Source organism: Anguilla anguilla, chromosome 4 (assembly GCF_013347855.1).
Source record: "Anguilla anguilla isolate fAngAng1 chromosome 4, fAngAng1.pri, whole genome shotgun sequence".
Taxonomy (NCBI): Eukaryota; Metazoa; Chordata; class Actinopteri; order Anguilliformes; family Anguillidae; genus Anguilla; species Anguilla anguilla.
Genome location: NC_049204.1, coordinates 9,774,728 through 9,786,842, shown reverse-complemented (window position 1 = coordinate 9,786,842; position 12,115 = coordinate 9,774,728). Strand labels below are relative to the sequence as shown.

At 42.3% G+C, this 12,115-nt stretch overlaps 1 protein-coding gene across 1 annotated transcript in view; it reads right to left on the bottom strand.

Annotated features, from left to right (window-relative positions):
* LOC118226313 (serine/threonine-protein kinase N2-like) overlaps positions 1 to 12,115 on the bottom strand; it is a 37,642-nt gene that overhangs the window by 8,744 nt on the left and 16,783 nt on the right. The window contains exons 3-7 of the mRNA XM_035415849.1: positions 9,118 to 9,272; positions 5,211 to 5,334; positions 4,686 to 4,828; positions 3,779 to 3,992; positions 524 to 709 (exon numbers count right to left, since the gene is read on the bottom strand). Of these exons, the coding sequence (XP_035271740.1) occupies positions 524 to 709; positions 3,779 to 3,992; positions 4,686 to 4,828; positions 5,211 to 5,334; positions 9,118 to 9,272 (822 nt within the window). The remainder of the gene's footprint in view (positions 1 to 523; positions 710 to 3,778; positions 3,993 to 4,685; positions 4,829 to 5,210; positions 5,335 to 9,117; positions 9,273 to 12,115) is intronic.

Here is a 12,115-nt window from a genome sequence, read left to right as displayed (position 1 = left end):
AGGAGAGGGACCATGCCACAAACACTCCCCTTCTGCTTATTCCTAAGGTTGCACAGAAACTTCAAAGCAGCCAAAGCTTAAATTTGGAATACAGTATCATTTCATCGACAAATTGTACCAGTACATGCACAGGCTATTCCAATTTCTAATTTTATGGGTGGTTTTTTTTTTTTGCACGATATTTCTCCTATAGGCGGCTTGAAAAATCACTTAGGTGGCCCGGCCAAAGACATTTCAATGCAGGAAAAACCCTGGCTTCCTGGCTCTGTCTTGATAAAAGGAGAAAAGGGCACTTTCCAAATTGGCTCATAAAGAACATTCAAAGTGTTTCTACAGGTTGGCAGATTGATATGATGAAGAAAGAAAGAAAAAAAAACAAACACAGAAGACAAATGCATTTCAAACATTTCTTAAAAGACAAAATGAGCAAGAAAATACTTCAAATGTTACAAATGTTAAACAGAGCACATTTTACAACGACCGCTGCCGTACGCTGGAAAGACGAATTCAAGGGCTACTCAACTGGATATATTGTCGGTCTTCAGGATGTTCCGGGTGCTGCCCACTCTGTTCTTGTTGGCCCTGATCAGGAAAGAGGACCTGTTCTCGCTCGGGCTCCAGCCCGGCAGAGCCACAGAGGTTGCTTTGACCCGGCCCGGAACATTCTCCAGCAGGTCCTGACAGCCCATTAGTCTCACATCCAGGGTACCTGTTCGGCACACAGCGACGCCCGGGTCAGAATAGCATGGGGCATACGTGCCAAAGTGATGCCAAGGCAAGCAAAGGGGATGGGGGTGGGGAGGGGATGGGGGGTTGGGGGGGGAGGGCTTTGCCAATGTAAACACAAACATTTGTAAATCCCTCCAGACAACTTGGCCCGAAGCTGCATTTCCACAGGAAGGCATGTCCCCTTGTGTAAGGTGAAGATTTAATAAGGTACCAGAGGCCGGTGCGTTTGAGGGGAGGGTGAGGAGCAGTAAGTCAGCGGGACTCCTCGAGCTTGTGTTTTTCCCTCCGGGCAGACCGCCACGGCATTTATGCATGTGCCGCTGCACGTGCGTCTTAACGCACGTCTCGGCCGCTGATTAACGCGGCGGCCGCCGTTCTGTGCGTGCGCGCTAAGTAAACTGCCCCCCGGGAGCAGTGCGTTTTGAAGCGCAGCGGCCCGGGTTGACCGCTGGAAAAGGCCAGGTCTGCAGGGAGGCGATGCTCCACTCATGCAGAGCCCCTGCGGAGCGTTCTCCGCGATTGGAGCGTTGCAGAAAGGGACCGCTTAGAAACGCGAATCAACAGCCTGCAGAAAAGCACGTATTAACCTCTTAAGGCACAAGCCAAATTTTGCCAATCCTTGCCCATTTAGGGGGTACCCTATTTAAAGCTTTATAACTCCAGACGTGAACACCACAGAGACTTGAAAAATGGCTTAAATGAAGCAAGACATTTGTACAATTTACAATACTAACACAGATTAGTTTATATTCATAATTTTGGAAGAAATAAAGTGCCACAAATGCAATTGTTTTGACAAAAAATCCAAAATAAATTTGCACTTTTTAAGTTTGCAATGAAATACTGCGAGATTGAATATATGCAGGAGGTTAAACTATACATGTGCTAGGTCAAAAACTTCTTGACCACAAGTTCATAAAATCTAAGGGTGGATATGTAGAACTACTATAGATGTATGAAGCAAAAACTAAGCAGTGTACCCAGCATCTCCAAATCTATCCAAAATGTCTAAATTATGCATTGCTGTAAATCATAACATATCCATGTATTTCACTACAAATCAACTGTTTTGACTCAAGAAAATCACTGTTGCATAATTTTCAAATGGGAATTACAAGCTTTCAGTCAGTACAGTGGTCTAAAATAGCTAGGTGTCCAGAAACATATCCAAAATCTCTCCAAAATTGAATAAAATGTTTTTTGTCCATTATAAAGCATATAAATGAGCCCCTTATGAGGGTTTAAGATGAAACATTGCTATCAGATTAAAAAAATAATGCAAAAACATTGTCACACAATGCGGTACAGTACCTAAATGTGTAATAATTAACTCGTGTGTATTTCTATACTCTGTACTCTCGTATGTTTTATTGTATGGGGATAAGACAACATGAAAACAATTTTCACCCGTCCACCACGTTTTGGCAATGTTCCAGCTCTGACGTCATCACTGTTGGACGCTTCACAAAAACTATTACACTTCCGTCTAACGCTTACATTACAGTGTGAAATATTTACATTATATAACACCACTAACCTATTTAAAAATACTCAATTTCAAAAAGAACGTATATAACCGAAATATTTTGAACGATAATACTTACATAGCAATGTGAAATCTCCTCTATGTTCAGTAGATAGAGACAGAGAGACAGTATCAATTATATTGTTCTATTCGCTTCTGTTTTGCTCCAGAAAACGATGTCAGCTAGGTCTATCAGCAAACATATGGCTTAGCTATGTTCAGAAGTCCTCAATAATAATAGTATTTTCCAAGAAATTACGAAATATCCGTGAACATGTTTCGTTAGGTGCATCGTATTTGTCTGCTAACAGAGTGTGATTGCGTAAGTGAATGCTATGCTAAGAATATTTTCTGTTACGCTGACCTATAAAACGCTATTCCGAAAGCAGAATTAGACATGTTATATATCGTTAGAAAGCTTATACTCTCGCCTACCGAATAAATGAATTGTAAATCTAGTCAGACTGTACTAAAAAGGGCGACGACGCCGTAAACAACAGGTGTGGTGTTACGCACAGCTATTTTGGAAGATACCCAGGCGTCACAGATGCGCCTATATTTCCCAAACGGATTGTCCAAGACAATATATGACCACGCAGTCTCAAAAGGGACATCTCTACACGTAAAACCAACAGTAAGGTTTTATATTTATTCAATATTTAGTCCCAGATATTGACTGTAGAATGACATGGTATCCTTTTTAAAAACTTTTTCTCGTTTATTTCGTTATTCAGTGAGCAGCGTTTTCACTGCTGTATAGGCATATCTTAGGGCTATTGTGGGGTTTATCTTGCTGCTATGACGGAATACGATTTTTTAGTGGTGAAAGAATATTTTTATGAATGCCAAGATAGACAATATTGTTCATTATGTCAAGGGTGGGGGGTGTTTTTTAGATGAGACTGCAGGGAGGGGGTGTGTGTTAAATGAACGACGGGAGCGACAATGGTGGGGCTGCGAAACTCCGTTTTCGGCATAGTTGTCATGTATCGTCTACTAATGAAACGGAAACAACGCGTTTCTGTTTTCATCTCACACTTTGGTTGCAGTAGCACCGAATGTTTGAGTTTAGTAATTTAGGCACGCGGGCGTGCCCACCACTAGGGGCAATGCGCTAAGAGGTTAACAGCATTTTTCTGTTGGTTTTTGCTTTTTTTAAAAACAGCATTAACAGCATTTTTTTTTTTTAAATCACTTTTGTTATATTTTTTAATTATTGTATGGGGCATGCTGCCTCGACAAGGCGTAACTTGGCGGGATGGCATACCTGCCATTCCAAAAAAGTATGTATTAATGTATTCTCTTTATGGTACTACTGTACTTCTACTATACAGTACTAATATACTGATATATTTTACTAATATGTATAATACTAGTATCAAATACTAATTAAAGAAATAAAACAAAACAATGATGATCAGCCTGCAGAAATGCACCACTCTACAACTGAACAGGACAAAGACGGTACCGTCCTAGGTCCTTCGGTTTTGAGTCGCGTGCGGTAGTCAGGCCGTTCAGCCTCACCTGTCAGGGCGGCGGGCTTGTTGACCGTGCTGTACTGGTGGTGCGTGGAGACGACGCTTTGGCGGGGGCCCAGGGTGGGCGACGCCACCAGCGTCAGCTCCTCCATGATGGCGTCGGCCATGGGGTGGTTCTTCGGGAGCTCGCTCAGCCTCTGCTCCAGCGAGTATTTCAACAGGTCCAGCTTCTGACTGGACTCATCGAATCTGGCTTGAGCCTGGACGAGAAGAAACAATGACTTAAAACAAAGCAAAGCTGCATACGTGCGCACAAGAAAATCATGGCCTTTCCTTGGACACAGTTTACTTTGTAAAATTTATTGTATAATTTCTATATGATTACTCGTATAATTTCTTTGGCACTTGATTTGTGCTTCTCACAAAGTGTGACATGGCAGTGCTGCCACTGATTCTAGTTACTTCATTGACAGTACAGCTCCAGAGTCCCATATTGTGCCCTCAATATATGAACTTGCTTCTTCAATAAAAACACAGGGCTACATGCCTAAAGATAAGGCAACCACACCTCTTGAATGCTAGTGATACCGTTTCATCTTGAAAGGGACCATCCTCCTTTTGTGGTTGCTTGTTTTTAAACAGCATCTATACCAGGGGCAGTAGCACTGCTGGTTTCCATTCCTCCCCTCTAATCAGGTACTGATTTAAACGTGACGCACCAGGTGAATGTAATCTCTAACCACTCAGCGATATTATTGGCCTATGGACTATCCAGGCAGAAGAGAAAACCATTAGCACTACGGGTCGGACCCTGAGGACCGGATTTGAGTATCCCTGATCCATATCGACAGAATAAGTTCGATCCCTGTCAGTGAGCATTGTGAGGTGCTCCGCAGTGACTGACGGCGGGAGGCGGTGAATTCGGGGGGACTCGGTGACTTTTCGGCGAGTACCTCGGAGTACGCCTTCTTCTCTGCGCCCAGCAGCTTCATGACGTTCTTGGTGCCCTCGAGGACGGCGTTCTCGATCTGCAGATGATGGCGGAGCTCTTCCACCCGGAGGTCCAGTGGGCTGAGGAGGGGTTTCGGAGTGGAGGCTGCAGAATAGCACATTGCCCACGGTGTCTTACACTCTCCTCTATGCAGTTTACCACTGAATATGTACAGGTACTTCCATAGAAACTTCCCATCCTGCAGATACCAGGTAATTATCTAAAACCCCAAAACTGTCTGAAATATTTGACTGACTTATTATAAGCTTACAATCAATATACAGCATCATTAAAAAGGACATGAATCCTTAGGGGAAATATCTCTTTTATAGCTCTTAGTGTTCAACAGTAGGTCATTGGCTCCTGACAAGACCCCCTGACAGAACAATCAACACAAAGCACAGAGGACACACATACACACATAACAGAAACGGTTCACAAAGCATGCTGGCAGAAGCCAAAGCGTTGGGGTACGACCCATGCCTACCGTCACTGTTATCCAAACCCATCTCGCTGGTCTGGCTGGCTTTCAAAATCTGCATCCGGATGAACTTTATCTTTGTTTTACTGTCCTGTAGCATCTGCTCAGCAGTTGCAAGCAATTTGCGGTCCTGCAGAAGAATGAAAACATTGAATATCGGAAACATGTTTCCTCATATCCTTAAATGACAGTCACAACAGTTGGATATGAAACTACTGGTGCTGAAAGTAAGTACAAAGTTGGTACATTACTCAAATTTTGTCATGTTATTGATCATTCTTTAAGCTGAAATGTTCTTATTAAAACACATAAATTCCAAGCAGCACATTTTACGGAATTGCCCTGATTTTGTTACTCAGAACACAGTATGTTATTGCTGAAATGTGAAAATATGACAACAGAAAGCTGTCCACTTTCTGTTAGCTGCAATGCAATTGAGAGCGAATGCATAATTCATAGTTTATTAAGTTGCTGTGCACAAAATTCAGCTCCATTTCCAGTTTTCCAGAAAACAGTATTCTTTACTGTGACACACAATCCCAATAACCAAAATAAATCATTTTTAATGTTCAATAAATTAAATTAAAAAGACCTGTACTCTGTCAAACTGTTGCTCAAAAGCACTGCTGTTGACAGCATCACAACAATGGATGTTAACTACTTTATTTTAAATAACCTTTTTCCCCATCTTTAAATATTCTTTGTTAATTATACTGTTATATAGTGAACACATTATGCACTTAATACCGTTTCAAAACTTTGGTTTGATTGATGCATCAGTTGATTAATCACTCTGATTAATATGCTGATCTGAACATCACAATTAATCATAAATTTTACCATCCCCACAAGGTACATGAAAGCCAGCTCAACCAATTCAAGCACTGGAAGCTCAACATTTTGAATGTGATGATGCCTAGATTAAAGAAGCATATGCAGATTAAAAAAAAAAAAAAACCCTAGTTTCTTCTGCTCAAGTACTGACGCCTGGTGAAGGTGTCTGCGGTCACTCAAATCTTCGAGCAGGAAAATTAACAATAAATCAGTTATGGTGGCTTTGGATGTGCCTCATGAGTATTTTCAGTAAAGACCCTAAATCTAAGTGTGGCTGGATTTAGAATGGAGCACCATATTTTAATACATTTACAGTCAATGAAATTGTGTCTAATACATTTTGTATTATTGTGTCTAATATTGCAAGGAGAAAAAAAATGATCCTTCAGGACTGCTTTTTCGTCCAATTCCAGATTATGTTCCTGCCATTTCTGGCTGCTGCTGCATGACTTCCTTTAGCAGTAACTTCCTGGCTGACAGCAGTTTTGGGTTGTTTCCTATAGAATGTGTTGCTTTCCAAGCCCACTGAGGCTTACAGTCCTGATAGAGAGAGGCCAAGAGCTACCCACCCTTAACACCAGACTCAGTGTGAAAGCATTGCAAGAGCCCTCACAAAATAGAAAAATACTGTTTTGTTTGGCCCTTTGTTCCAACAATTGTTTTTTTTAAATTTTTTACATGTGTTTAATCCACAAGGTTAATAGTTCTTATTAAACTATATTACCTGAACTTCCTACAGTAAAAATGATGCCACGCGTTGCCCCTACACTACAGAGAAACTACAACTGCCAAGATTGTTGACAAGGAGTGGATTAATGTCAGCGGATTCTAGCAGAATTCAACTGAATTACAACCTCCAAAATCCAGGGTCCTAGGCGTAGGACACATTGCAAGATATATCACAATTCAGAATTTAGCAGACGCAGTTTTCCAGAGTGACACACGGAAATTACAGACGACCCATTTATACAGCTGGATATTTTTCTGAAACAAGTCAAGTTAAGTACGTCGCTCGAGGGCACAACGGCTGTGTCAGAACCTTTGAGTTACAAGCCCAGTTCCCGACTCTTTATAACTACACCGCCCCCGCAGCCAACACAATACGAACAGAGCCAACGATCGGGCAAGCGTGTGTTATGACACACAGACAAATCTGACTAAAAGCAGGAAGAGAGAAAAAAAAGACCCCAGCACCTCTGATATACGAGAAAAAGGGGAATGTAGTCATGGATCAGCCACGGCATTTGAACTGTCAGGCCTGACTAACCAAACTAATGAAAAGCCTTGTGTGTGGTTTCCTGAGAATAAATGCAGTAATTCCAACATAAAGGCCAATTAAGTGTTACTTTGGGGGGGAAGAAGGGCCACATTTTTCTTTCCAGTAGAAAGCGTAATAATTCAAATAAAATGTCCGAGTAGCATTAGAAAAGGATTCTTGCACTGTTAATCCTCACAGGAAGTTTTAAGCACTCCATAATTAGTAGAACTAATAGAATATTAACCTGACGATTTCTAAACGCTGGCCCCGCAGTGTTTGAATAACATAAGGACTAGGACCAAGCCGAGTGGATAGTTTTCTTTGTCAGTGATGTGTGGAGAGCAGTATCCCTACATGGGGGAGGTGCATGCAGAGCTATCCAATGTTAATTACAATGCACATTGCTCAGCTATTACAACAGGCCTGCTAAACAGGGAACAGGGAGGAGGAAGGCTAGATTGCTCCATGACCCCAACTGCACTGGAGCTATTTCATCTGTGGTTTAGCAGCCAGGACCACACTACTGTAGGCTGAAACACAAGTTCTTACCATTTAGCCTATCTGACACTACTTCATACAGTCGAGATCTGACAGTTAACTTATCTTAATTTTATTTAATTAATCACTCGGCTTAAACATGGAAATATTTGATTGATGATTCCTAATGATTCTCAAATTAAGACTGTTATATTCCAGAATGTATTCATTTTTAAACAATATGATACAAACAAAACACTTCCTGGAACTGGTGCAGACTGAAAAACAGTTGATGGTCTGAAACATGCCAGATTTTTCAAACTGTAAACTTCCTAAATGCTCCAGTCCAATACCAAAGGTTTTTTTAGAAACGCTACTGAGAGAGATTCCTGAAAACGGACATAATGAAATCCAAACCATGCCATCCGTCCGCTTCCGATTTTAAAAGCGTGCACGCTAGAGATCGTATTCGGAAGTAGCGCACAAGAGAAAAGGCCGGGGACAGGGGATGTGGGGTGAGGGGATGCATAGTTTGCATTCCGTCGACATGAACAAAGAATGCCACGAGGTGATGTCATGTCTTGCACAATGCAAAAATCCCATAGGAATCAGCTGGTTGAAGGTCACCCCCTCTGTTCACTAAAGAGAGGCTTTTCTCATTAACTAATGTCAGAGTTTCCTCACTAGCTTGCCTCATTAGCTTTGAGTTCGCTCCTAATTATTACAAACACTGTATGCGAAGGCAGATAAAGGAGAAGCAGGCCGTGTCAGGAATTCAGAATGCAAAAGTGCGGGAATGTGGGGGAGGGTGGCCGCGGAGGGACTCGGGTCAAGTCGGCGCTGACATCGAGAGAAAACGAGCCCTGCATCTTGGGCCTTGCTAACTACCGCAGCACGTCGTGCACTGCGGGGTGAATCAGACCTCAAGAAACCATTCAAACGTTTTTCAGCAGTGCAAAACCATTTCAGCATCGTGACTTTGAAATAAGCACAATAACTTGAAGCCCTTTTCTTTTTTTTTGTTTGTTTCCATTTCCCTTACTTCATCACAATTTACTAATTATTTCATTTGGTGTCACATTTACTTAGACTTAAGCTTACTAGAATCAACATTTTTTGTTTTAAGCTATTTTATATTTTGGATGTAGAACTCTGAATATCAAAGCTTATAAATTTTTTTACATATGTACTCTGGGAACTGATGGGGCCCATACAATGCCCCTGCCTCAAAATATGTTTAAAGAAGCAATGAAACCAAATCCTTCCCAACAGGGCAATGCACAGAAGCACAGAGTAAGGGTGGTCAGAGGAGAGTATGATGAGAGACAGAGGGAGCGGAGCTACCTTTGAGGAGCCATTGGAGTACATCTGGATCATATTCTCCGCCCCCTGTTTCACTTTCATTTCGATGTCGATCTGCTTCTTCAGGGCAGCTATTCGGCTGCTGTTGTTACTCGCCCGCGTTTCGCTGTTGGGGGCATCTGGCGTTTGGGGCGAGTCTGAAATTAAGGACAAAAAAAAAAACAAAACACAAAAAGATAAATAACAGATTTGAAAAATATGGAATTCAGAGACCGATAACACAGACCGCACTTGCTCCACGACGGTGAGAAAACCTATTAGGGCGACCGTGATGGTGTGAAATATGCGTGTCGGTGCTGAACGGTTTTCACAAACTTTACGAAAGATTACACCAGAGCAGCTTGTCATCAGCACTGCAACGGTGCTCCTGTTACTAGAACCTAGGCGCTGCTTGTGTCAATTTGAAGACTCATGTCTTCTCCCTTGAGATCCTTCACCTGTGGTGAATCTCTGTCACGCACCTGCAAACTCAGAATATGTGCGCCTTACACAACAACGGAGTGCCAGTGCACTGGACATTGCAAGATACTTCATCAGAACAAGATACTCAATCTTCACTCAATCGTGTTCAGAGTGACCAGATATTGGAGAGCTTTCACCAATAAAGGCCTTAAAAGCTTAGGTTGATTTCTAAAGAAATTCATTACCTCAAATCAATTTCAGGCCAAGGTTTTAATTAATCCACATTTCTCTCTTCTCCCTAATGTGTAGCGCACAGTATGTACTTGTGACCTCGTCTGAACCCTGCAGCATCCTGTTCATTTGGGCGAGTACGCACGAACGTGTAAACACACGAACGTGTTGTGCCAGCTCCCGCTTCTGTTTACCATTCACAATCCCACCGACCCAAACTCTCCCTCCCTGGGAAACTATGCAGTCAGTTAAGTGCTGCCCCGCAGAGCTCCCAGCCACAGTTAAGCACAGTCCGGATTCCATACCAGAGAGTGGGAGACAAACAAAACCGAACCCACTGCCTTAACAACAGGAACCACCAAGCAGCTCAGGCCAGATTTTTTTCATATGATTAATTCAGTATGAAGTGCAGGATTCTTCACAGACTTCATCACCAATGGCGCATTAATCATTCAGCATCTCATAACTAAAATGTTTTGGTAAATTTCAAATTTTGCAAAGGGTTGAAATATATGAAGGCAATCTAATTTGGGCAACAGTGCACACAACAGTACTGTAACTGAAGCTATAATATACTGTAAATGTGGCAATAGGACAAAACACTTCACAAAAAGGACAGATATTGCGAAATCAGTTTACAGTACGAAACTACTCTAACATTTATTTCCTGTTCTGTTCATAAGCAGTACAAAAATGAAAACACAGAGTAACAGAAAATATTATATTGACAGATTAATTAGATGGAGCACAACTAGAGGCATGTGCTAACAAGCCCGGTTTCACTCCAAACCATAGAACAGGTTTTCAGGTTTATTTCAGTGAGGATTTCCCAGGTGAAATGAAAATAGTTGCAGGCATGTCTTTCAACGGAAAAAAATTCAGACCAAATCAACATTTTCCTCCAAAAACACTCGCCCTTTTCTCTTTGCTTTGTGCAACAATTCCATACTATGTTGTGAATGCCTACAGAAAATGATCAATGATAATGTTTTTCACAGTATAAGGTGCCTGCGAAACAGCGAAAAAGGAACAAAATCACAAATTAAAGCTGTTTTTTTTAAATCTAAAAGAATAAAACTCCGCATATGACAACGTCAGGACCGTAAATGTCTGACAACATTTCAGGCTCAGTACGCGACCTAAAATCAGTACGCGATCTTGCGTGGCTATACAAGCGCCTCCGTCACCGTTCGGTTACGCACGTTTCCTCCGTTCCGCCCAGCCGGGGGGGGGGGGGGGGGGGGGGTTGATATACACCCAGCTGAAGTCGAAAACAAACGTTTTCTCTGTAATTCCAGGAAGGCTGGAGCCCTGAAGGATGAGCTCACGATTTTCGTGCCTGGGCTAGAGTCTCAGCCCATCCCTCCAGGACCGAGAGCAGCGCTCAAAGGCTGCTTTTCGCCGCGGGGGCTGCCCCTTTCCCATGAGCTGATCTAAAGCACCGCCGGCAGGGTACGGGAAAGGGCGTCCGCTGCTCTCCGCTCCACCGCCACCTTCAGAGCCGTCGCACCAAACATCGGCCCAGTTCTTTTTTTTAACTTAATTATTGTCCGTGCAAATTTGCAGACAAAATATATATTTTAATTTCTTGTACCTGAACTGTATTGGTTGGTAGCATTAATATAAATAAGTGCTTATTAACCAGGTCCTACCAGCTATGAAGACCAATAACCAGTGTGTGAATAATTTGAGGGTACCTGCACATACATAAAGTGCATTATATCACTCACACGCGCTTTAGTTTCTGGAGCCTGGGAACCAATGGGCACTAAAGATTCCACTACCAGGAAGCCAATGAAGCAAGAGCCAAGTTTAATGAGGTCTTACATCTCCATAGTTACATAAAGCAGGTTTTGCAACTTTCTTTTGAGACAATATCAGTGAGTCACAGTTCAAGATAAAAGCCACACGATGCATGTCCATATGCAAATTAACCCCTTGTTGATAAGCATTTTTCCTGGTTAAAACTATGCCTAGTACAAGTATTTCCTGGTACAGAAAGAAAAAAATAAATACGCCAAAATACACTTGGTCAATAACCACTGCGAAACTCTTTATTACTTATTAACTCTGAGGCCCTTGTCATTTTCATTGGGTTTTACAGTCTACAAACAGCGTGTGAAGATTATTTTTAGCACCATCTGACCCGGCCCTCAGCCTGAAGAGCTACAGTACCATTGCTGTGGGACTGGCCTTCACACTTCAGAACAACAGCCAGTCCTCCACACACTCCCGGATGAACTCAATTCACATGGACCTGAGATCTCCAGCTGAGATGCTAGCAGAATCACAGAAGTGACTTTTGGTGATGGATCACTGGCTGCGCATTATAATAGAGATTGATTAG